Source organism: Sceloporus undulatus, chromosome 3 (genome assembly GCF_019175285.1).
Source record: "Sceloporus undulatus isolate JIND9_A2432 ecotype Alabama chromosome 3, SceUnd_v1.1, whole genome shotgun sequence".
Classification (NCBI taxonomy): domain Eukaryota; kingdom Metazoa; phylum Chordata; class Lepidosauria; order Squamata; family Phrynosomatidae; genus Sceloporus; species Sceloporus undulatus.
The window spans coordinates 2,867,982-2,894,481 of NC_056524.1; the positions used below are offsets into that span (position 1 = coordinate 2,867,982).

The 26,500-nt window shown below is 45.0% G+C and overlaps 2 protein-coding genes across 8 annotated transcripts in view; one reads left to right on the forward strand and one right to left on the reverse strand.

The window, feature by feature from the left end:
• The window catches only part of WDR73 (WD repeat domain 73), an 18,485-nt gene extending 9,176 nt beyond the window's left edge, over positions 1 to 9,309 (forward strand). For all 3 annotated transcript variants that reach the window (XM_042460696.1, XM_042460695.1, XM_042460697.1), the window contains 4 exons: positions 205 to 272; positions 1,880 to 2,044; positions 4,672 to 5,061; positions 7,764 to 9,309. In XM_042460696.1, coding sequence (XP_042316630.1) covers positions 205 to 272; positions 1,880 to 2,044; positions 4,672 to 5,061; positions 7,764 to 7,999 — 859 coding nt within the window. In that variant the 3' untranslated portion in view covers positions 8,000 to 9,309. The remainder of the gene's footprint in view (positions 1 to 204; positions 273 to 1,879; positions 2,045 to 4,671; positions 5,062 to 7,763) is intronic.
• Positions 9,310 to 11,830: 2,521 nt separating this feature from the next.
• Positions 11,831 to 26,500, reverse strand: part of ARRB1 (arrestin beta 1) — a 171,521-nt gene continuing 156,851 nt past the window's right edge. For 4 of the 5 annotated variants that reach the window (XM_042459400.1, XM_042459398.1, XM_042459395.1 and 1 more), the window contains 6 exons: positions 24,759 to 24,896; positions 24,168 to 24,251; positions 20,516 to 20,539; positions 17,693 to 17,763; positions 15,381 to 15,432; positions 11,831 to 12,702 (listed from right to left, as the gene is read on the reverse strand). In XM_042459400.1, coding sequence (XP_042315334.1) covers positions 12,591 to 12,702; positions 15,381 to 15,432; positions 17,693 to 17,763; positions 20,516 to 20,539; positions 24,168 to 24,251; positions 24,759 to 24,896 — 481 coding nt within the window. In that variant the 3' untranslated portion in view covers positions 11,831 to 12,590. The remainder of the gene's footprint in view (positions 12,703 to 15,380; positions 15,433 to 17,692; positions 17,764 to 20,515; positions 20,540 to 24,167; positions 24,252 to 24,758; positions 24,897 to 26,500) is intronic. The other variant, XM_042459396.1, reaches the window with a different exon arrangement.

Below are 26,500 nucleotides of genomic sequence, written 5' to 3' on the forward strand. Positions count from 1 at the left end.
TACTATGCAATCTGCCTTGAATTCTATGCTGGGAGAAAGACAGGATATTAGCAGTGATTCAGAACTCGGGTTCGCTCCAATTGTTAAGTTTGCAGAGAGGCCAGAAAGAGTATGTGCCCAATGCCTGGGACTGGGAGATGGGTGAATGTAAAAGATTCCCTCCATTGCTTAAGAATTCCCTTCCTCTTTGCTTCTCACTGTTAGCTTGCTGGTGACAAGTGGACCCCCGGACAGTGGCTTGCAGATTTGGCGCATGGAACCGGATGGGACAGGTGTGTGAGCCAAAGGTGGCTAAGCCACAGGTCTGCTGTAAAGGTTTTGCCTGGGTTGGGTTGTTGTGCTCCTTCAAGTCACGTCTGAGCTATGACAGCTATAAGGTGAATCTACTACAGGGTTTTCCTGGACAGATTTAGCCCAGGGAAGCTTGCCTTTGCTGTCTTCTGGGGTTGAGTGGGACTCACCCAAGGTCACCCAGTGGGTTTGCATGGCCGACTAGGGATTCGAACCCTGCTTTCCCAGTGGTTTGTAGTGCTTTGTTTTCTCAAACCATTACAACATGCTGGCTCTAAAACATAGCAACCATGGAGGGATTTGAACTCTTGAAGCCATGCAGTCACCTGGATTTCACCTGCATCTACACTGCAGACTGAAGGCAGTTTGACACCACTTTAACTGCCAGGATTCAATGCTATGGAATTCTGGCTTTTGCAGTTTTGTGCAGTATTCAGCCTTCTCTGTCAGAGAGCTCTGGGACCACAGCAAACTACAAATCCCAAGTTTCCCTAGCATTGAGCCATGGCAGTTAAAGCCGTGTCTTTGTATGTGGAGGACTTTTTGAAGAATCTTGAATAGCAATTTGTGACATTGTATTATCATATAATACTGAATTATTTGGGCTTCTGTACTTTACATACAAACTTTTTAATGCTACCCCAAGACCCCTCCTCTCCTTGGACCCCTCTTTTTGATATGAAATTAATATAAGGGTTGGCTGAGACACATAACCGCTAAGGCACCCCCACCATAGAGGAAGCCGCTTCCACGGACTTGAAAATCCACAGAGGGGCGACTGCCATTAACCTCAATAGGGCACATGACTGTGGCGAGTGCCCCACATCATGCGCCCCATTCAAGCCTATGGGGCTTGAATTTGCATGAATTTTTGAACTCTCAGGGCAGTCTGGAACAGATCCCCACGAGATCCAAGGGGCAACTGTTTTAGTGTTACTCCATTGTGTTGTTATTGGGATATTTCAAAAGAACTACCCAAGGTGCTCAATGCTGTCCTTCCACAATTGGCACAGCACCCTGGATTGTTCTTAAAGTACAGTCTAATAATCAAAGTGGATTCAGTGCCCATCTGACATGGATGCCACCCACCTCTCCACACCTGAGTGCAGGTGAAGGGTGAAAATCTCTGTTAAAACTAACATATATACTCAACTATATGTCAGCTTCATGTATGTCGAGAACAGGTTTTGGGGCCAAAATTATGGATTTTGATATGACTTGTGGATAAGTTGAAAGTAAATCTTAGGATAAGTGGATAAGTCGAGAGTAAAGCATCGTATGTAACAAACGATACAAAGGATGAAGCAAAGGAAAACAGTGCCAGAAAACTTACGAAATTCCAGCAGGCATAACTGTTTATGCTCATCTTAAAGGCTTCATGGTATGAGTACTTCCAGAACAGATGATACTCTTGCTTTTCACCATGGAATGGTTCCTTTTTAAATAAGAATTAATGTACAGTACAGTACTTACATTGACCCATGGATACATCAACCCAAGTTTGTGGAGTCAATTTTTTGACTAAAATTTCTAGACTTGAGAATATACAGTATCTCTCTCTTTTTTGTCTCCTTCTCCCCATCCTTAGACATTATTAAACTCTTGGGCACCATCCCTACCCTCCCAGGGGGTGATGAAGGCTGGGCAAGAATTGCCACCACTGTCTCCAAACCCTCCCGGGTCCTTCACGGGCTGAGAATTGGCAACCTCCAGGTGACAGACATTGAATCCAAGCAGACTCTCTTCATGGCAGGTAATCTTTCATTGTTGTGCATTTCAGTCTTCTCCTTTGTTCTTCAGGACTCAACCATAAGAGCACAAGGCGGTCAACATTCAAGGTGTCAGTATGCTTCCGGTCTGAATTCCGGTCTGAAGTCTTTGTTGTGATGCTTAAAACCGTAAATGGTTTGGGACCTCTCCCTATAGGTGTCTGCATGGCGGTTGAGATCTGCTGGAGGGGTCCTTCTCAGGATCAATACACTATGTGAGGATTTTGGGGGGGGGGACTTTCTCACCTGTGCCACCTCAGTTGGAGAATGCCTTTCCCTTGAAAATTGGGTTACCAGGTATCCCTTTTGATCACAAGTGTCCCTCATTTGAGATCTGGAAAGCTCATCTTCCATAGAGTTACCAGGTGTCCCTTATTATATTCTTTATTTGAAGACCAGGAAGCTTCTCCTTTGTAAGGCTGGCTTTTGTTGGTGGTGCCTTCAAGTCGTTTTCAACTTATGGTGGCCCTTAGGCACCCCTGTCATGGGGTTTCCTTGGCAAGATTTCTTCAGAGGGGGTTGCCATTGCCTTCCTCGGAGGCTGAGAACATGTGACTTGTGCAGAGTCATCCAGTGGGTCTTATGGCTGAGCTGGGAATCGAACCCTGGTCTCCAGAGTCTTAGTCCAACACTCAAACCACTATGCCATGCTGGCAGGCAGATATCCCTTATTATAAAGGATGTTCCTTGTTTGAAGCTCAGGAAGCTTGTCCCTTAGAACACTGACAAGTGTCCCTTATTCTCTAAGGGATATCCCTTTTTCTAGGATCAGAAACCTTGTCCCTTAGAGGACTGGCAGGTGTCTTTTATTATAAGGGGTGACCTTTATTTGAAGGCTGGAAAGCTTGTCCTTTAGAGCCATGGCAGGTTTCCCCTATTATAAGGTATGCCTCTTATTTGAGAACCAGAAAACCTGTTCCTTAGAAGAATAGAGAATGCCCCTTATTATACAGGATGTTCCTTATCTGAGGGCAGGAAAGCTTGTCCCTTATAGGGCTGGAAGGTGTCCTTTATTATAATGGATATCCTTTATTTGAAGGCCAGAAAGCTTGTCCCTTATAAAGGTGGTCAGTGTCCTCTATTATAAGGGATGCTCCTTATTTGAGGGCAGGAAAGCCTGTCCCTTATATAGCTGACTGGTATCTTTTATAAGGGATACTGTATGCTTTATTTGAGGGCCAAAAAGCTTGTCCTTTCTAGGGCTGGCTGGTGTCCTTTATTAAAAGGGATGTCCCTTATTTGAAGGCAAGAAATATTGTCCTTTACAGGACTGGCAGACGTCCATTTTTATAAGGGAGTCCCTTATTTGAAAACCAGAAAGCTTGTCCCTTATATGGCTGGCCAGTGTACTTTATTATGGTGGACATTCCTTATTTGAAGGCCAGAAAACCTGCTCCTTATAGGTCTGGCAGGTGTTTTGTATTACAGCCGCCCTTCTGTTTTCAACAACCCCTTGGAAGTCTGTGTCCCTCGCCCATTTGAGGGTGGCAAATGGAGGAGGACAGAATGGGGCACGCACAGCCATTCAAGCCAATGGGGCTTAAATATAGGTGAATTTCCATGTTTTTGCGGGGCTGTGTGTCTGGAACAGATTCCTTGCGAAAATGGAGAGGTGACTGTATAAGGGATGTCCCTTATTTGAGGACAAGAATCGTATCTTGAAGGCACACAATAACATCACCAACAGGTTGCCAGCCAGTGTGTGTGCATGCATGTGATTTTGCATTGCTCAGCAGCTGGTTAGGTTGCAGCTGCTGGGCCTTGACTGCCTCTGGTCCTTCCTGCACATGTCTCCAGGTTCCTGTTCCTGTTGTTATCATTTATTTATATAGTGTTTTCCATGTACATAGCACGTTACAAACCGTTATAGCATACAACATTTATAAATATTGAAATAATATGAACTACTAAAATATAATATTAAAATACAAAAAGTCACACACACCCAACACGCAAATACAGCCATATACATAATGCAGAATAAAGCAAAATAGCTTAAAAAGCCAATGCGGAAGTATCGTGTCTAGATCAAGGGAAGTAATAGTGCCACTGTATTCTGATTTGGTCAGGCCCCGGCTGGAATATTGTGTCCAGTTCTGGGCACCACAATTCAAAAAGGACATAGAGAAACTGGAGCGTATCCAAAGGAGGGCGACTAAAATGGTGAAGGGTCTGGAAACCATGAAGCCCTATGAGGAACGACTTAGAGAGCTGGGGATGTTTAGCCTGGGGAAGAGATGGTGAAGAGGTGATATGATAGCCCTGATTATATATTAGAAAGAATGTCATATTGAGGACAGAGCAAACTTGTTTTCTGCTACTCCAGAGACTAGGACACAGAATGATGGATGCAAACTACAGTAGAAGAGAGTCCAGTTCAACATTAGGAGGGACTTCCTGACAATAAGAGCTGCTTGACTGTGGAAGGCATTCCCTCAGAAAGTGATGGAGTCTCCTTCTTTGGAGGTTTTTAAAGAGAGGCTGGATGACCATCTGCCGGGGGTGCTTGCATTCTGTGTTCCTGCATGGCAGAGAGTTGGATTGGATGGCCCTTGAGGTCCTTTCCAGCTCTACCATTCTATGAAGTACCTATACCTTCCTTTCTCTTTAGCTTCCCCAAGCAATGAAGAGGTCTCCACTGTAGATTTCCTGGATGAAGTCACCGCCTTGGCTTGCAGCATGAAGGGGCAGCTCTTCCTTGCAGACACCAGACAACCACCACATCTCCTGGGCGCAGCTGGGGATGTGCCAGTCCCATTGGCATCAGGAGGGCTGAGATGGTGTGCAGGGGTCAGGCAAAACCCACTGGACTGTTCTGCTATAGATGAGCCACTAATAGCCCAGCTTTCATCTGGAGGCCATGTGGTGCTGAGAGACCTCAGGAACACAACCAGCCCTCTGGCTGTGGTCCAGTGCTGTGTACCGACTCCTGGTCTCCATGAAGTAGAGTTCCTGTCTATCTCCTTTGCTCCTCTTCTCAGAGGCTGCCTTTCTCTATCAGGTAAGTCTTCAGAGATGTTCACCATGTGCTGTGGTGTTTTGCTTTCATTAAAAATGAGGATGGAGCAAGCTTGTTTACTGTTGCTCCAGAGACTGGAAAATGGAACAATGGATGCTAGCTCCAGGAAAAGAGATTCCACCTTAACATTAGGAGGAACTTCCTGACAGTAAGAGCTATTTGACAGTGGAAGACATTCCCTTGGAGGGTGGGGAGTCTCCTTTTTGGAGGTCTTTAAGCTGGATGACCATCTCTTGGGGGTGCTTTGAGTGTCCTCCTGAATGGCAGAAGTAGGTTGGACTGGATGGCCCTTGTGGTTGCTTCTAAATCTAGGATTCTGTGGTTCTATGAAATCAGTAGGAGTGTAGTGTCTATACTGTATGTGGGATCACAAGCTGAACATGAGCCAACAGCAGTTAAAAAGCCATATTATACTAGACAGTATCAATTGAAGTATAGCCTGGATCGAGGGAAGTACCACTGTACAGTAGTGCCTCGGGTTACGAAATTAATTCGTTCCGCCGTGGCGTTCGTAACCCGATTTTTTTCGTAACCCGAAAAAGCCATAGGTGCTAGCGCTAAAAGCCGCGATTTCGTGCGAAAAAGCGCCGAAAAGCACCAAAAAATTTTTTCGTAAGCCGAAAAAAAAACCGTAACCCGGAACAGTTTTTTCCTATGGGATTTTTTCGTATCCCGGGAATTTCGTAAGGCGGTGCTTTCGTATCCCGGGGTACCACTGTACTCTGCTTTGGTCAGGCCTCACCTGGAATAATACTGTGTCCAGTTCTGGGAACCACAATTCAAAAAGGATGTTGAGAAGCTGGAGTGTGTCCAAAGGAGAGCAACTAAAATGGTGAAAGGTCTGGAAAACATGCCTTATGAGTCCAAAAGCATAGCTGTGTCAGGCTGTTAAATCAGTCTGCAAAGGGATCTTTCGCAGACTTTTACAATCTTCCTTTGTAGTCTTTTTGATCAAGGACCGCTGTTCTAAGGTTCAAAGTGTTACTTCACTTTACTGAACTTGTCACCTCATTTCCCCACCCACAAAGCTTTGCATTCCAATAGACATTCTTATACAGATGGCTATATAGGTCTGCCCCTGGGCTTTCCACTCCACCAGATGCATCTGAGGAAGGAGGCTCAAGTCTACCAGAGTTCATGCTAACAACTTTCAGTCTCAAAAGTGCTTCAAGATCCCTATGCCCTGATGACCATCTTAGGGAGTTGGGTATGTTTAGCCCAGGAAAGAGAAGGTTATGAGGGGGCACAGTAAAAGGTAAAGCTGGTCCCTTGACATGAATGTCTACTCATAACTGACTCTAGGGGTCAGTGCTCATCTCCATTACTAAGCCAAAGAGCCAGCGTTGTCTGAGGACGACTATGGTGGCCAGCATGACTGCACCAAATGCTGATAGTGGTACCTATCTACTTGCATTTGCAAGCTTTCAAACTGCTAGGTTGGCAGAAGCTGGGACTAGTGATGGGAGCTCACCCCTTCATGCGGCACTCGTGCCTTGAACTGCCAACCTTCCAATCTTCTGATCATAACTGGCGTCTTAACCACTAAGCCAGCACATCCCTTGATAGCCCTGTTTAAATATTTGAGAGGATGCCATAGTGAGGATGGGGCAAGCTTGTTTTCTGCTGCTCCAGAGACTGGAACATGGAACAATCGATGCTAGCTCCAGGAAAAGAGATTCCACCTCAACATTAGAAGGAACTTCCTGACAGTAGTGCTTTGCATCAACCTGCATGGCAGAAGGGGGTTGGACGGGATGTCCCTTGCGGTCCAACTTTAGGGTTGTAGGATTTTAGAAGAGAGCTTTCTTTTGGTCCCACTGCCATCTGAAGTCTGTTTTGGAGGACACAAACAAAGGCCTTCTCGGCCTACATTGGAGGGTATGTTGGACTTCTCTTTTCACCAGCAGGCAAAGAACTGTTTGTTTACCTGTGCCTTGGGCTGTTCAGTGGCCATGCAGAAGAACAGGTAAATGGGGGTGTGCTGTATTTATAGCATCATTATTATTATTACAGGTTGAGTATCCCTTATCTGGAATTTCAAAATCTGAAATACTCTAAAATCCAAAATTGTGCTCATGGGTGTCAGAGATATGGACACCTTTGCTTCCTGCATACGGTTCAGTGTATGCAAACTTTGTTCCATGCACAACATTATTACAATTTCATTTCCATCTCTCATCTGCAAGATATCTCTGTATGTATATGGAAATATTCCAAAATCTTAAAAAATCAGAAAACCCAAACACTCCTGGCTTTAAGTGTTTTAGATAAGCGAGACTCGACCTATAGTTTGCTTACTTTTAACTTTTCCGTCACAAGAGAAAAGCTCCAACTTAAAGAAATCAAGGGTGGATAACTGGGGGGGGGGGGGAGCTATTACCAACATACATTGCTCCATATGGCAATGCCAAGCACTCATTTTCCTTTTGGTTCCCCCTCAAAATGGTGGCAGGAAGTGAAGTCATGTCTCTTTCACCATTTTAAGAAGGACTGCAGAGAAACTGTATTGTTCAGCTAGTTTCTGAACTGTTTTTATCATGGCTGCTTGGTTAGTTGCTTTGCAGCTTTTGTATTACCCATTATTATCTGAGCGTTCTTGATTTTAACTTATATGATGAGCTGCCTTGATTTCCATGCTGGGAGAAAGACAGCCTCCTCTGACTTCTCTTTCTGTCTCATCCAAGGCTTTGATGGGACCATCCACATCTACGATACGCACAACTGGGATCCCTCGGCGCAGGAAGCCAAGCCGCTGTTCCTTCACAAAGGGCACGTCTTCAGTGGCGCAAGTGCTGCAGGGCACCCTCCTTTAGTGACTACCCACGCCTGGCACCCCTCCAAGCCCCAGACACTGTTATCAGCAGCAAGTGATGGGTCATTGCATGTGTGGGACTGGGCTGACCCCCGTGGGGTGAGCTAGCAACCTTGGTTCTCCCCCTTTGGAGATCCAATTGCAAGTTTTTTTCCTAGTTGCAAACCCACTCAGGAAAGATAACTGTGTGCATGATACACGATAGGGCTGAAACATATCCATTTCAAACCGTTTCCAAATGAGTTCTTTTGCAAGAGCAGTGAGCACAAAGCGTGCTGTTTTTTTGGTTGTGTTCTTGGTTGTTATTGCCCCAAATCCTAGATTTGGGCTGCATCTGCACTGCAGCATTGTTATATTTCATTATATACACAGAATAAATGTTATTATATATGAGACATTATAAAATTTATTCTGCATGTATTTTATTATATATGTGCAGAATAAATGCAGTTTAACATTGCTTGAACTCCCATGGCTCAGTGCTATGGAACTCCAGAGCTTGTACTTTTATGAGATATTTCGCCTTCCCTGTAAGAGAGCTCTGGTGTCATCACAGACTACGAATTCCATAGCAGTTAAAGTGGTGTCAAACTGCATTATTTTTGCAGTGCAGATGCACTCTAAGTTAAATGAAAGGTGCATCTCTTCCAACCAAGTTTGAATTACCAGAAATCAACTGCTGCTGCTGCTGCTGCAAACAGTGGAGCTCTGTTCTCATGTCAATCAGGATGCAGCAGACTGACATTTCCACTTCCCTCCTGCCAGCAATCTCTAGTGCAGTAAATAGAAGAAGGATTCCTGTTGCAATTCTTCCTTGGACTGAAGATTGTTATTAATAGCAGGAGGGAGCTGGAAATGTCAGACTGCTGCATCCCAGTTGATAGAACATACTTCCATCACTTGCAGTGGATGCTGTCAGTACACCAGGATTGGGGAACTTTTATGACTGTAGCAATAGTACCACGATTGTGAATACATAGTGACTATGAATACATACCAGTTATGGATGCATAACTCTAGGTTATGGAGCCATAACTGCAATAGTGAGTTCTAGCCATTGTTTTGGGAACATGCGGTCCGTTTTCTGACTCTGCTCCACAGCTGTTCCCAATGTGAAATGCCAACACCACATCAGGAAGCAGAGTGCAATTCATTATACTCTATATATTGATACATTGGGTTCCTCCATATCCATGGAGTTGGCATCCAGAGATTCCACTGCTCACAGCTTGAAAGTATTCCAAAATAAATAAATAAATAAATATGTTTTGTCCAGGAAACAAAGCTTGATTTTGCCATTTTATGTAAACGATGCACATTTTTGGGCCAAGGTGGTGGAGTGGCTCAGCTATAGAAACCCACTGGGTGAGTCACAGACTCTCAGCCTCACAAAAACCTCATGATAAGTTTGACTTAGGGTCTCCATAAGTTGGAAACAATTTGAAAATCACAGAACAACAAGAAGACATGTGTGCAGGCTCCCCTGAACTGGCTCTAGCCAGAAGTTGTGTATCCATACCATCATAGAAGGTAACACACGTTGGCTTCACCTTTTATTGTTTCACAGTGGCTTCAGTCCAACATGGCTCAGTATAGTGCTTAGTTTTGTAGACAGAGCTGGTGCGTTCCTGCCACAAAAAGCTACTGCCAGAATTGGCTTCTGGGGTATATGTGTTTGTGTACATTTCTGGCAATGTTTTATTTTTTGCAAACCATTAGGGAGCAGTGGTTTAAGTGTTAGACTATGATTCTAGAGACCAGGGTTCAAATTTTGGCTCAGCCATGAAAACCCACTAGATAACCTTGGGCAAGTCACACTCTCTCAGCCTCAGAGGGTGGCATTAGTAAACTCCCTCTGAAGATTTGTGCCAAAAAAAACCCCCTTAGCATCGCCACAAATCAGAAACAACTTGAAGGCACACAACACACACATGCACACAGGGACCATTGCCCCGCTCCAGGGACTGAAAGAGAGGTTTAGTTTTGTGGGCAGAGCTGTTGCATTCCCACCACAAAAAGCTATTGCTGGAATTGGCTCATGGAGTATATATTTGTTTGTGTGTGTATTTTTGGCAAAGTTTTATTTTTGCAAACCATTAGGGACCACTGCCTCACTCCAGGGAACTAAAAGAGATGCTTAGAAACACATCTCTCTGCAAACAGGCCTGTGAGCTGAGTGTGGTTGCTCTTCTGTGTTTAATAATAATAAATATGAGTTCATGGATGCGCTCTGATCATGCACATTTCAAGGAGAGCAACTGATATTCACGTAAAGGAGTCACGCAAAGATTTGCACTCACAAGTAAGCCACACATCCTTTGAGGTGCTTTTTTCCCCCTCAGATTAATAAACTAGAATAATTTATTTGACAAAAACACAGAAAACGTCACAGAGTGGAGGAAGCCAAGGTTTCTCAAGGAACAGTACAAAGGAACCACGTTACAAAAGAGACCACAGTGCCTGGCTTGGTTAGCTAGATAGCAAAGGGCTGCTCTCCTCTCTCTGTCTCTTTCCCTGGACCTACCTGGGATGCAGGGTTTTCAGGACTCTGGCCTCTGCTCCCCCCAAAACACAACTATTGGCAACAGCAACACTCCAGACAAACAGTGTGAAACAAGGCTAGGATGGGCATCCGTTGGGAGTGCTTCAATGGTGCATTTCTGCATGGCAGGGGATTGGACTGGATAGCCTTTGGGGGTCTCTTTCAACTCTAGGCTTCACATCTGGGCCTCATTTCCACTACCTTTTAAACGGGATTGCAGATTGGTTTGAACCAGTGTAAATGACCATGGTTCGCACTTGAACCAAATTGCTGAAGCGATTTGGAGAGGGAGGGCCTCACGCTAAACCCATTTAACCCACGCCTTTTTGACACTGATTTTTTTCTGTGTCTTTTTGAACAAATCGATTTGGCGCAAGCGTGAACCAGATGTGGATCGGAAACGATTTAAATTTGCCCTTTGGCCTGCTGGAATGGGTCAATTTTGGATCGATTCATTTGTCAATGTGAACCATAAGTGAGTGATTTTATTTTATTTTGCAGCAAGAAAATGCGATCGGGGCAAATGTAGTGTGAACCATGATCCGCTGCTGAACCAATTCATCGATTCGGATCACAAAGCAATTTATTTGTAAGTGGGAATGTGGCCCTGGAGGACAAATGCAGGGATGGCAGAGGCAAGGGACAAGAAATGGCAGGGATCATGCACTGGGAGATGCAGCTATGCAGACCTAGGTTCATATCCGGATGTGAGCCTCCCCAAAACCCTACCTTTTAGGCCATGCAGCCCCCCCCCCCCCCGCAGAGGCATTTCCAAGCTGCTGGAGAGCAGGGGGGTGAGTGATGGCGTGTCCAGCCCTCTCCTGGTAATGGGATGCTCTGTGGCAGGCAGCAGGGGAGACTCTTGTGCAGAGGGTCCAGAGATCCTCCTTTTCCAGGACATGAATCTATTTCATTCCCCTGAAAGCCACGCTAGCCAGCCATCTTGTGGCAGGGAGTTCTGTAGGATAATTAAGCATGGCACTAAAAAGCAATGGCATCTGCCTGCCCTCAAAGTCAATTTCACAATGGGTGATTCCTTGAGTTTTTTCGGGTTCAGAGTAGGTGTTTCATAGAGTAGAACCATGTAGTCTCTACAAAATGGTTTGGGACCGTGGCTTTAGGGCAGCGATTCCCAAATGTGCTTTCCAGGTATTTTGGACCTTGGCTCCCAGAATCCCAGACCATCAGTCAAGGTGACTGAGGCTTCTGGGAGTTGAAATCCAAAATACCTGGATGACCAGCCTTTGAGAGTAGAGTGACCAGGCATCCTCCTGTTCAAGAACATGTCCTTCATTTTGGCCTTCTGTCCAGGAGGAATGTCGAAATGTCACCCATTTTGAGCATGGCTAAGAAGAATGAATTTACATTTATATGAGTCTTCAGCTTTTATTTGGTCATGCCCTCCCTTTTTCTTGAATGCCCTCCATTTAGCAGTGCCTCATTCTCCTTTGCAGTTAGGACATCCAGTCACTTATGGTCTCTACCAACTCTATGATTCTATGATTCTATGAAATACACCTTGTTTGGAAATCATTTTGGGGGTGTATCCACACTGCAGAATTATAGCAGTCTGGCACCACTTTTAACTGCCACGACTCTTATCTCACAGAATCCTGGGATTTGTAGTTTGGTGAGATGCCAGAGTGCTCTGAGAGACCAGGATCAGTTCCTCACCAAGATACAAATCCTATGATTCTGTAAGAAAGAATTATGGCAGTCAAAGCGATATCAGTCTGCTTTAATTCTGCAGTGTGGATACACCTTTAGTTGGGATTCTTGCGTTGGGTGATGTTTTCCTTTCTAACCCTTCTCTTGCCATGCCAAAAAAGAAAGCAGAGCACAGTCCTTACCCTGCAATGATGCTCCCCACTTCCAAATGGCAACACACATAAAACATACACACAACCACATGCCCTAGACACAGCTGACAAATGGTGGTCATTCTTACAGTCCACCCACACAAGGAGCACTTGAAAGAAGGTAGCCCAGCATCCCAAAGTGGCCCAGTTTGCCAACGGCTCTGGATCAGTGTTCAGAAAAAATGCCATCCCCTCTTGGGAACTCATACAAAAGAGATGGAGCCTAGTGGTCGGATGTTTTGAGACTCCAGAACAAAGACAGAGAGAGAAAGAGAGAGATGCGGAGATGCCGTCCGGCTTATCTGTCGTTCAGCTGTGGGGAGTTTGTCCCGTCTTCTTCCTCCTCCTTATCGTCTTTCATGCCCTTCAGCCTCTGCCGGGCAAAGTCTTCAAAGACAATGTCGTCATCACTGAGCAGAAAGGAGAAATGCAAAGGGGCAGAATTGGTGAAAAGTGCAGACTCGGGGCTAGGAGGGCACAGGGCTTGCTAGACTTGAACCCGGAGCAAATGTGAAAAGCTGGGGTGCCACATTGGTACCCAGGAGACTTTGGAGGGCTGCATATGCCAAACCCCTAAATAATTTGAAAACTGTGAAGTTGAAGGCTTTCATAGCAAGGATCCATAGTTTTTTGTGGGTTTTTCAGGCTATTTGGCCATGTTTTAGAAGAGTTTATTCCTGATGTTTCGCCAGCATGTGTGTGTGGCTGGCATTTTCAGATAATGCTGGCATGGAAGAGAGTTGGGTCACATAGTGTGTGTGTGTGTGTGTGTGTGTGTGTGTGTGTGTGTGTGTGTGTACACACACACAACCCTCTTCCATTCCATCATTCTCTGAAGATGCCAGGCACAGATGCTGGCAAAATGTCAGGAATAAACTCTTCTAAAACATGGCCACAGAGTCTGAAAAACCCACAAAAAACTGATTTTAAAACTGGTCCAGAAGTTGTGCTGAAGGACCAACAAATGCCTAAAGAAGTGTTCTGCCTAGGAATTTCTAGGTCTTCCAACTCAACTCCTGGCCATAGATTTGGGCTGGAGAACCCAGAGATTACTGGACAAAGTAATTTAATCCTATCAGCAAAAGTCAAAGCCACAAATGTGGAGGGTCGACTGTATATATATTCTAAAAACAAATTTTGATTTTGCTATTCTATATCAGGGACACCATTGTACTATGCCATTGTATTTAATGGGATTTGAGTATGCATGGATTTTGGTATCTGTTGGGGGTCTTGGAACCAAACCCCAGCAGATAACAAGGAACCACTGTATTTCTGTAATACAGGTGCAGGCTAGGGAGTTTATCACACCGGGGCTAATTCTGGCATTAAAGAGTGATTAAAGTGCATTTAAAGTATCCCGCAAATAAATTGAAAATGGTGAGTAATTGCACAAATAATGTGATGTTGGTAATGCATTGTCGCTGAAATCCCGAAAGTAAAAAGATTCACATTAGTGCTTCTTTGTGATCCCTTTAATGGCGGGTTTTGTGTGAAATTGTTTCGTGTAACTATGCGATTTTTCCGAGATATTTATGGGATAAACTTTCGATCTCTTTCCTGTGATAAACTCCTAGGACTTGGAGCAATGGAAAGGAGATTTCATCTGTACATTTGGAACAACTTTCTAATGGTAAGAGCTGTTCGGCAGTGGAAGATGCTGCTGCCTTGGAGTTTGATGGGAGCCTCCTCCTCTGGAGGTTTTTAAGCAGAGGCTGGATGGCACAGGGAGGGCTTTGATGGTGTCTTCCTGCATGGCAGACTGGGGCTAGACTGGATGACCTCTGGGGATATCTTCCAACTCTAGGATTCTATGATTCTGTCCCCCAGAACCCACCTTAGACCCAAGGGAGGGTCTCTTGGCACAGGAATGTGGGGGGCTAGCTGTCTCCTGACCCCAAGCCACAGAACAATAAGATGTTTCTGCTTGTTGCAGAAGCCAATAAGCAGAAGCTGTTGCGCAGCTGGAAGTGCCAGCGAGACCAAAGCAATTCCCTATTCCACAGGACTGGGACCTCTTTCTAAGGACCTTCAACTGTCTCAAAATCACGCTACAAGGCAGTGAAAGCAAATCTCCCATGCTAATTGCATGAGGAATAGCCTCTGGATTCTAGGCTGAACTTGCAAAGAGCTGTGCAAAGTGCACAACTCTATCCTTCCAAATAGGTGTAGCATCTTGTACAGTGCTTTTAAATTTCAGAATAAAATCCAGTGCAGATCCTCCATCCCATTGACTGCCACTGGCTGTAAAGTAAGAATTGGGCCAGGATTTGGAAGATACAAGTTCAAGTCCCCATTGAGATACGCAACTCGCCAGAAGGCCTCTGTTGCTGCAGAAATAGTGCAGTTTGACCCTGCTTTAACATCCATGGCTCTATGCTATGGAATTCTGGGATTTGTAGTTCATTGGGGCACCAAGGTTCTCTAACAGAGAAAGCTAAGTATCCCATAAAAATACAAATCCCAGTATTCAATAGCCTTGAACCACGGCAGTTGAAGCGGTGTCAAGCGGCATTAATTCTGCGGTGTAGAAGCAGCCCCTGAGCCACTCACTTCTTTGGCCTATCCTACCTTACAGGGCTGTTGGGAGCACAAAGTAGGAAGGGTGGGACCCTTGAGGTCATTGGAAGAAATGCAACCGAGACATACATAAATGCACACACAGGGCAACTGTTATCAGAACAATAAAGAAGCAATTAGAGACATAGAGAAGAAGAACGCTTACGGTTTTTTTCCTGCTTCGTGGTGCACATGCATGACAAGGCGATGGGTGGAGAGATCATGCAACAGAGGAGAGGGGAGACAAGAAACATGCGGAGAAGGTGTTAAAAGAGTTAGGCGCCAGAGTGTTAAAACCCACAGACCTCTCGATGGAGAATGGAGCAGCCGATGCAAGCGACAGATGGATTAGTTAGTCAGTTAGTGAGTTACATGAGGAATGGAGTGGTTGACCAGCAGAGCTACATGCAAATGGTGTGTTGGAGTCCCCATGCAGCCCATGCTAATCCTTCTCTCCCTCCCTCACAAAAGACAAACACAGCGCCTTTGCTTCCTCCCATCCAGCCCCTCAACACCAAGTTGGGCTTACTTTGTGTCAAGCTCTATGAGATTTGTGTCAATGGGAGCCTCGTTCTCTGGAACTGAACACACGGAATCAAGGCAAAATGGGTTAGTTTTCTCAGCAAATCAGCAAAGAACATCCCCATTTCCCCAACCTCCATTTTCTCCTTTTAAAAAAGACATACTGTACACATGAGCATTTTAGGGTCTGCAGTCCTCATGGAGGTTCATCAAGGATGTAGCTATTGGGAAGGGAAGGGAAATGACAGCACTGTCTCTTCCCAAACATAATTTTTCAACTATGAAATTTTCCTTCAGTCCCCAAATGTCTAGCATTACAGAAATGTAAAACGTGGAACACGGAGAAATACTGGCGGAGATTCTGCATCATCAGACCTAACTAGGATGATGGAGCTTATCATCATCGCTATGTGTGACAATGCTCCATCGCCAAATGCCTATCTTTGCAGCATGCAGCAGTCCAGCAGCTTTTCAAGGCAGTCAGATTGAGGCACTGGGCACTTACAACAGCAACATTCTCTCCATCCAGGTTGTATTGACAACAGATAGCTGGAGAGAGCCTGTTCATTCCTCCCTAGAAATATCCTGAGATTCCAAGGGTTGAACATGAGTCAACAGTGTGATGCCGCAGCTAAGAAAGCCATTGGAATTCTAGGCTGCATCAATAGGAATACAGTGTCTAGATCAACAATATTCCTTTAAACAGATGTAAAATATTTTGCATGGCTAGAATTGCTGGGTCAGAGCACTTGGCATGATGCAAAAATTTACTACAGGGCATTGCATCATGCTGAGTAGCAGCAGGTGATGACTCTTAGCCAACTCTGTATATAAGTGCACTAGGAGTTAAGGCACCTGCAGGTTGATGTTGGTTGGCTGGATTGTTGCTGAGTTGGCCAGATGGCATATGTTGATGGGAATCAGGAGGAGAGTTTGTAAAGATCTGTACACATTGCAACTGGTGATAAAGAACCACCAAGGACTTGGAAGATATCAACAAGTGTCCGTAGTTTGTTCAAGTGTGGTCAACACATTGCCAGTACTTAAACTGAACCAGTGCTTCCAGACTCTGCTACTGTTAGCTACTTGTGAGAACAGGATGCCAAGCAGAGTCTGGGCACCCAAAGGAAAGCAGGAGGCGTTGCAAGCAAGGGAATGTGCAAATAGGGCCAACAGAGGAGTCCTTAATATGAACGTTTTTCAGTGTCCCATTCTCTGCAATGCTAGAAATTTGGGGAATGAAGGAAAATTACACTTGTGGGAGAGTATTCTTATTCTGGTGGGCAGTGCTCATACCATTTGCCACTCCATGTTTATCTGCCATGCCCACAGTAACCGGAAGAGAAATAGATATGTGTTCCCCATCCCCAGCAACAATATATTTCAAAGTATTTGAGGGGTGACTTCCCCCAAAGTGAGCAAGATGTACTTGAGAGACAGCCATTAGATTTGCAAAAAAAATCCATGCCTGGTAGAGAGACAAAAACGGTTGTGAATTGTTTCAGATTCAAACCGTTGACATCTCTTTTGGACTCTCCCTGGAGGTTTTGCAATTTGCCAGTGAAAGGGCAGCCATAAGGAATTGAGGTGCCACGCTGCCTCCTGGAAACCTTAGAAGGTCACCTTTCCTCCCATCAACTTTTAAAAACTAAAATTTTGCTCCTAAAATGCCCCATAACACGCCCTGGAGTCATGGGGGCAACTGTGCCATATTTTTGGCCATTTTAGGTCTTGGAAAGGCCTTTTTTCAACAAGAAGTGGCCTAGTAGTTACTTCTTAATAAAATGGGGTCCAGTGGAGAGTTCTGGGGACCATAAAACACACACCCCCAGCAACATTTTCCCCACTCTTGTCTACAGCTCCCAGTATTCCTCACCACATACTGGCTAGGGCTGATGGGAGATGCAATCCATCAACAGTTGAAATGACAGCATCCCAGCCCTAAAATTTCCTCAAACTAAATTCTGCAATTGCAAAATTCCACAAGGACAAATGCAAGGTATAGCACCTTGGCGGTCTCCTTGGGAGCTGCCAAAAACCAGGGGTGGATTCAGTGCCCCACTGACATGGGTTCCATTAACTGCTGGACATGTTGGCTGGGAGTTGTAGTCCAAAAGAAGTGGCATTGCCAAAACTCTGCTAAAATCTCAACAAGGGTTCCCAGGACATTCAGAACAGTAGTCACCACATCGGAAACCATCATGGGCCACATATACATTTGGTTTCCCCATCTCCAAAGCTAAAGCCTTCTCTAAGACCTTCCCTCCTGCAGTCTCACCAAGCAGAATGCCCTCTGGTTGAATGGAGGACTCAACTCACCATCCCGGTGCAGCGGTTCCTCTTTCGGCTTGGGGTGCATGAGGGTGAAGGGCAACTCCACAGCGACATCACTGGAAAGACAGAGAAAAAATGGACCTTTGGCAGAGAGTGACCCTTTCTGGCCATTTAGTGCTGTTTTAAACGTTTTTTTAAACATTTTTAATGCTATATTTTTTCCATTGTATTCTTGCCTTTTTGTAAACTACTTGGAGTCCCATTCTGGGAGAAAGGTGGGATACAAATAAAGGGATGGATGGATGGATGGATGGATGGATGGATGGATGGATGGAGCTTGCTCATGCACCTGACCACAGCTGACTTTTCTCCCTCCCTGTAATATCACCCCCTCCGATTAATTCAGAGCCATTAATGACCTTTCCCTGTGATTGCATCTGCACTGCAGAAATAACCCAGTCTGACACTGCTTTAACTGCCATGGCTCAATGCTATGAATTTCTGAGACATTTAGCCTTCTCTGTCAGAGAGCTCAGGCGCCCCATGAAGCTACAAATCCCAGAATTCCATAGCACTGACAGTTCCAGTTTGTGCTCACAGCCAACCTGGGTGACCAGATGTCCTCTTTTTCAAGGACATGTCCTACATCTTAATCTTCTTTCCAGGAAGAATTGCAAAATGTCCTTCATTCTGAGTATGGCTAAGAAGCCCATTGAGTAACACCACTTTGCTGTTCACCTTTCGGAAATGTGTTGACTTGTCTGCCAGTCCTCGCTGCAAATAGGGGGATAGGATGGATCCTAATAAAGCTCTTTTTTCCTAGGAGCAGCAGTAGACAAGACTCGCACCCAGAGCTCAGAGCACATTTGTTTCTCGGAGGAGAAAAGGACCGTAAATGTGTTAGTTAGGCAATGGGCTGCTTGGGGGCAGGAGGCAAATGTTGAAAGGGATTTCCCTCTTTAATTTCAGCACAGTAGGCAAATGAAAGGAATAACTCAAATGTAGATTTATAGTCAAGAGTTTGTTGCTAGCAAAGCACAATTTTAACTATTTGTCTTGCTCTGAGTTGTCCAAGTATATTGCAAGCCAACAAGGCATTTTAACGAAGATAACATCATCAGAACAATAAGGCTGAGTGCATAATGAAATACAACATCCGTACTATAGCTGTAAAGTGGAATCTTAAAAAGCAGAACCCAGTCTTATTTTTTCAAATGCAGAACTGAATTCTAGATGGTGCCAAGTCAATTGAGGCTGCACCCGCACTGCAGAAATAATCCAGGTTGACACCTCTTTAACTGTCATGGCGCAATGCTAGGCAATTCTGGGAACTGTCGTTTGTTGTGGCACCAGAGCTCTCTGACAGAGAAGGCTAAATGTCTCACAAAACTATGGTTCCCAGCATTTAATAGCACAGAGACATAGCAGTTAAAGCTGTGTCAACCTGAACTATTTCTGCAGTGCGGATGCAGCCTGAGAGAAAAGAAAACCTGTATCTCGAGTTGACCGAGAGGAAAAAAGCTAAAATGTATGGTCAAAAGAGTGGATCAAGAGTTGCAAGTGCAATATATGGCTATAATTTAGATCTGTTGAGACAGCAAGGCATCAGATGTAAAAAGAAAGTAATAGAACCAACACTGATCAGGAAGGAAGTCAAGGAAATAATATGGTTAAATTGTGAATTAAAGTGAAACAGGAGAGCCAGCGTGGCACAGTAGTTTGAGCATTGGACTATGACTCAGGAGGCCAGGGTTCGATTCCCCACCAGGCCATAAAAACCCACTGGGTGACTGTGGGCAAGTTACACTCTCTCAGCCTCAGGAGAAAGCCATAGCCAACCTCTTCTGAACAATCTTGCCAAGAAAATCCCATGATAGGGTTGCCATAAGTCAGAAAAGAGTAAAATCACAATGGCCTGTATTGTCCAATTTTATATATTTTGTATTTTGCAGGAAGAGGTGGGGGATGCCTGCAGTCTTACAGTAAAAACAGGCAGTTTACTAAGACTATGCAAATACCCCCCAGCTCACCTTAAGAAACAGCAGTCAGATCAGACAAAAGAGGTCTGTTGCAAGCTTGCTGCTGTTGGAAAGGAATTGGAAATGCCATCCTGTTTGCACCCTGAACAGACCTCCTTTGCCTATTGCAGCTGTTGGCTCTTAAGGTAGGCTTGGCAGGATCAGATCAGGAGAAATACTTAGCTATGCATACATAGCTACGTATTCTATGTAGAATATCAGTGATTAATAATGATAATGAGAACCAGTGTGTTGTAGTGGTTTGAGTGTTGGACTAGGACTCTGGGTGATCTTGGGCAAGTCACACTCTCTCACCCTCAGGGGAAGGCGATGGCAAAGCTCCTCTGAACAAACCTTGCCAAGAAAACCCCAGGATAGGTTCACCTTAGGGTTGCCATGAGTCAAAAATGTCTTGAAGGCACACAACAAGAGTAACAATAATGATAGCAACAACCACTTCAGTGGAGTTCAGCTGAAGTGCAAGATGCTGCCTTAAGGGTAATAAACCCTGCAGGTTTTGGAACACAATTCCCAGCATTACCCACCCACTGGCTATGCTAGCTAGTGGCTGCTGGGATTTGCAGTCCAGCAACACCCTGAGGGTCACAAGTTCCTCCATCCATGGCTTATCTCTAGAATTGAAGAAGGTACAATGAGTGAGCCGACTTAAGGATTAAAGGTGCAAAACTAAAATTTTGGGAAATGGTTGAGATGGATTTCTTTTTTAAATCAATGTAAGTGATGGTGACCAGAAGATGAAGGGAGGGCTGGGATGCGGGTCTGCAGCGTCAGGCATGCGCATGCAAGAGGCAATGGCCACAGCAGGCAGGCAGGGGTCTGGGGGAATTACCTGGACGCAAAGTCTCCCAGCAAGCTGGTGTTGGCAAAGGAGATGAGAGAGTTAGTAACAAGATCTAACCATCCAAGTGTGCTGTTGGTGGGGCAGAGACCCTGAACAGGAGGTTTCATTGGAGCCCTACAGCAAGGCTGGGCAGGGGTGCCCCATGGACCATGTGGGTCCCCAGTGCCACTCTACCCCTCTTCTGACCCCCTTTTTGGTAAAAAGATAAGTCATGTACCTCTGGGGATCATGCGCATGGGTCCCTCAACAGTTTCTATAAGCTGTTTTAGGGCAGGTGGGAGCTTATGTTGACTTTTGGTAAGAAAAGTCCACTTACCCAAATAGGTTTGCTTTCTATAAGGAATGACCCCTTTTCTAAGGCCAGAAAGCTTGTCCCTTAGAGGACTCATAAGTGTCCCTTATTATAATGGTTGTCTCTTATTGAGGCCCAGAAAGGTTGTCTCTTATAGAGCTGGCCACAATATTATAAATTATGTCCTTTGTGAAGTCGAATGTTTTCATGGCTGGCATCCTTAGATTTTTGTGAGTTTTTTGGGTTATATGGCCATGTTCTAGAAGCGTTTATTCCTGATGTTTCATCAGCCTGTGTAGCTGGCATCTTCTGAAGATGCCAGCCAGATGCTGGCAAAACGTCAGGAATAAACTCTTTTAGAACATGGCCATACAACCCAAAAAAAACACAAAAAAACTAATTATGTCCTTTATTTAGTCAGAAAGCTTGTCCTTTATAGAGCTGGCAGGTGCCATTTATTATAAGGGATGTTCTTTTTTGGAAGGCAAGAAAGCTTATCCCTCAGGAGGCTGGCAGGTGGCAATTTGTTGCATAAAGATCAAGTCGACAGAACAGATTGTAAAGAACAAAAATAACTTTCTGGCCTTGCATCGCACATTTTCGTGCAAATATTAAGATACCAGTAGTGTTCAGTTCAGCATGTACTGCAGAATGTCATGCCACAAGTCCACTTCAAAGAGGGTCATGACATGCAGCTGTTAATAAAATGCTGTGGCATATAAAAAGCCGCATGTTAAATTCATAAAATATACAATGGTTTATTTGGATGATTTTAAAGTGATGTCACTGTGGAATTCATCTCAATAAGGTATGTCCCTTATTTGAGGACCAGAAGCCTAGTCCCTTCTAGGGCTTGCTGGTGTCCCTTATTAGAAAGGACATCCCTTATTTGAAGCCCAGAAAGCTTATCCTTGTAGGTCTGGCAAGTGTTCCTTATTATAAAGGATGTCTCTTATTTTGGGGCCAGAAAGCCTGTCCCTGGCAGGTTTCTCTTATTATAAGGGATGCCCTTTATCTGAGGGCCAGAAAGTTTGTCTCTTATAGGGCTGGCCAGTGTCCCTTATTATAAAGTATGTCCTTTATTTGAAGACCAGAAAGTTTGTCCATTAGAGAAGCCAAGTGTGCCCCTTATTATAAGGAACGTCCTTAATTTTAAAGGCAAGAAAGCTTGTCCCTTATTAGGGATAGCAGGTGCCTCTTGTTATAAGGGATGTGCCTTCTTTGAGAACCAGAAAGCCTGTCCCTTGTAGGTCTGGTTAGTGTCCTTATTATAAAATATGTCTTTTGTTTGAGGACCAGAAAGCTAGAGTCTTATAGGATAGGCAGGGGTTCCTTATTATAAGATGTCCTTTATTTCAGGGCCAGAAAGCTTGTCCTTTAAGAGGACTGGCAGGTGCCCCTTATTAAAAGGACTGAACAAGATGCTAAAAGATTTCATATTTTGGGGCCATGGGCTCTTCATAAAGGCAGAAATGGGTGCATCATGTAAGTTAAGAATGTGGACCATATTACAGAGAAACCCAATGGCTAAGTGAATGGAAATAATACTTTCATTTAGGTTTATCACAAACATTATCACCCAGGCAGTGATGGGTGGTAACTTCTCAGGGGTGTAGGTTTTCTTTTTTATGTGTTTTAATACCCTGGGCTTCATTTCAATCACCTAAGTAGCATTCCAAAATGCTGAATCTATTTTGTTTGACAGCAGATTGGACTGCTTTAGACAGAAGGTGGTGGGCTCTTCCATACTGGGGGTCCTTAAATAGAGGTTTGAAGGGCATCTTTCAGGAGTGTTTTGGCTGTGTATTCCTGCAGGGCAGAGAGTTGGACTGGACGGTGCCTTGTAATGCTAATACAATGGATCCTTGTTATCCACTAGGGTTTGGTTCGAGGACCCCGTGGTAGATAACAAAATCTGTGGATATGTGACTCCTATTAAATACAATGGTATAGCAAAATGGCACTGTATAAAATGGAAAATCAAGGTTGGAATTTATTCATTTGGAATGTATACTTTTTTGAATATTTTCAAGCCGTGGATGCTTGAATCCGTGGATAAAAAAAAAATCTGTGGATAAGGAGGGTTGACATAAACAACTAGCAAAATTAAAATTATACCTTCAAATTACAGTATCATATGCATAACCTAAATGTATTTACATATACAAAGGGGAGATTTGGTTAAAATGTAATCTCTTTAAAGAAAATATTGAAAATATATTTTTAAAAAATCATTTTTTTAAAAAAATTAAAAATTATGAGGCAATTATGATGTTGGATTTCATCTAAAATTCCTCAGAATTGCTGGTAGCAATCTGAGTCCATCTTCCCCGCAATCTTCCCTCTGATTTGGAATCCCGACTTTGAGAGATTCAGGGAAATATAGTGGTCCCTTTGTATATATGGAGGATCCATTCCGGACCCCACCACCACCACAAAAGTGAAAAAACGCAGGAGCTCAAGTCCCATTGATTCTAATGGTAGCTCCTGTGCACAGCATTGCATGCGGAGAATGCATGTGCCTGGTATGTGCACAGCACGCACGCATCATTTTGTCTACCCAGGCTTGCCATCTTCATGAGCTCAAGTCCATGGATGGCAAGCCCACGCTTGGCACAGGCGGACCATATCACCATAACCTGCAACTTCTCTATCCTGTTTAATCTACTTTTATTTTGTTAGCTCTTATATGAGTGTGAGTGAATGCTTCTGTGTGAATGTTGCAACCATTTTGCTGTATCAATAAATGACATTTGGACTTTTGCACTCTGGAGTTCTAGTGTTTGGACCTGGTTTAAAAAAAAGGTAAAAGGTCCCTGCTTTTTAAAGTGACCGAAAGCCTTCTCGCTGCCCCTTGAGATGATTAATTAATTCCCCTATCAAAGTCATTTTTGGAGCAATTTAGGTAACAGAACTGCCTTTAGGTGTGTACTGCTGTGCCTCTCCATGACTAGAATAGGACCCCTGAGACTGAAAGTCCTGAGAAGGATCTGGTCAACCCATCAGGAGGTGGCAAGGAACATGATCAGATTGCCATCAGCATTCCATGGCAAAACTCTGCAGGCCATTCCCTTCACCAAATAGTGCCTGGACCCCATTAGGAATTGCAACAAGACCAGGTAAACCAGAACGGCCTGGGACACAGATGGTCCCTTTGGGTGCCTTGGTCCACCAGCCATCAACAGCAAGTAGAGCAAAGTTTTTATTTTCTGTAGCAGCGTGAACTACTCCTGTAGGGCCCTTGGCCTTGTGGCTCTGAGCATGGGGGTGACAGCATGGGTTACCACACTCGGAAGACACCAGGCCATTTGTTGACAGGTATGAAACAATGCATGGAAGGAGACTCACCCTCCCCGAGAAACCACCAGCTTCACTTTCACTTTGTATGAGACAATGATGCCCAGGACTTCCTTGTTGGCGCCATCTCTCAACCTAGAAATTGAGAGAAGAGAGATGAGTTTGCAAAAGAGAAATGCCAATGCCAAGGGGTTGCAGCTACTCAGAGTTGTTGATGGCTACCTTTGCCATTCCTTTCCTTCAGTGGAGGTTGATGGCTTCCATGTTGGGACAAGGGAAGGCAGGGAATCTGCCCCGGGGTGGAAGTTTTCATTTGAACATTAAAGGAATTATCCAAGGCTGCATCTGCACTGCAGAATGAATGCTCTTTGACACCACTTTAACTGCCATAGCTCCATGCTATTTAAATCTGGGAACTGTAGTTTGTTGTAACACCAGAGTTCTCTGACAAAGAAGTTGGAATATCTCTCCAAACTACAAATCCCAGAATTCCATAGCATGGAGCCATGGCAGTTAAAGCACTGTCAAAGTGCATTATTTCTGCAGTGCAGATGCAACCGAAGATGCTGAATGGCAAGTAGATCAGATTCACCACCCTGGGGACCTAAGAGTCCCAACTCCTGGTTGGAAAAAGATGCTCACAGAGTGCTTGAAGCCAGGTTGGTGTCCTCATGTTTCAGCTTCCCATCCAAGGCCAGCCCTCGTTTCTCTCGGTTGTTGGCTAGGAATGGGGTCAAGGTGTAGACTTTGCAGAACGTCGAACTCGGAGCCACCACGTCACTAAAAAACAGAAATGGTGCATACCAGTTAAAGACAGAAGGGCATGCCATGCCGAAATCTAAAACAGCACATTATCGTGTTTGTTACAGGAGAGGCTAAAATCATATCAAAAGGGGACGCTCCAAACTTTGTCCATAAGACAAAGCCTAGACTCCTGTAGTCATTTTAAGCATGTGTGATTTCCTGCATCAAAGCAGTTACACAAATGTGCAATTGTGCATTTCCAGATGATTTTTAAATTATGCATGTTAAAGCATATATTGATTGCTTCTTGCATGTACTGTATTGGTTTTAAGTGCTCTTCAAACTCACATTTCATGTTTTCCTAAGCAGTGTTTTGTTTCCAATCCATTGTTTGGACCAGGGGTAGGCAACCTTTTTGAGCCGGGGGCCGGGTTGCTGTCCCTCAGACAACTGGGGGGCCGAAGCTGGGGGGTGGAGCTTCCACCCTCCGGGGGCGGAGGTGCACACGGGGGGTGGAGCTTCCACCCTCTGGGGCGGAGCCGCATGCCAGCGCGGAGCTTCCACTATCCGGGGGTGGAGCCACATGTCAGGGGCGGAGTTTCCACCCTCCGGGGCGGAGCCGCATAATAATAAAAATATTTGCAAGAAGCTACTAGGGCCGGCAATGCCACAACACAGGAAAAATGCATGCACACTGTCTCAACCCAGAAAAGAGCAAGCAAGTCCATGTGGGGAGATTTTGCAAAGAGAATACCAAAGGATAACAACAACAATAATAATAGCAATATTTGCAAGAATGGAAGCGACTAGGCAAGGCCACAAAACAGCAAAAAACGCATGCCACTGTCTCAAACCACTTTCTTTCTCTCCCTTCCTCCCTCCCCCTCACTCCCACCCTCCCACCCTCTCTCTCTCTCTCTCTCTCCTCCCCTCCCTCCCTCCCTCCCTCCCTCACTCACTCTCTCTCTGCCTCCTCCTCCTTCCCCCCCACCCCTCCATTTATAGGAGGGAGAAGGGAGGGCGGAGCCAGGAGAGAGGTGGGCGGAGCCAGGAGGGAGGTGGGCAGCGCCCCTTGGAAGGCCCGGTGCGGCTCCTGGAGCCCTGTTTCAGGGCTCTGGAGGCTGCATTGGGCCTCCTAATGGGCGACGCCATTTTGAAGGGCAAAATGGCGGCCGGAGCGGCCGAAATCTGTGGCAATTTCGGCGGCAGGAGGGACCGGGGGCCGGCAGAAAGGCGCCCGCAGGCCGCATACGGCCCACGGGCCGGAGGTTGCCGACCCCTGGTTTGGACACATAACAGCTATGCATTTGTGCGGCTGCTTTCATACAGAAAATTATGCATGCATACAGGATTCTGAGCTTTAATCTGTTGTTCTTTCCCATCTCAATTCATAAGGAAAGGAGAGTAAGAAAGAAATGATTATGATGGTTGTTGTTGCCTGCCTTGATATTAAGATGGGTTTCATGCAAGGCTGGGGTTTGACTACATGGTCTTTACAATCCCTTCAAGCTCTATGACTTTTGTGACTGTAAGCCCATGTGGCATAGTGGTTTGTGTGTTGCATTACAGCTCTGGAGACCAGGGTTCAAATCCCTGCTCGGCTGTGGGAACTCAACGAATAATCTTTGGTACATGGCACT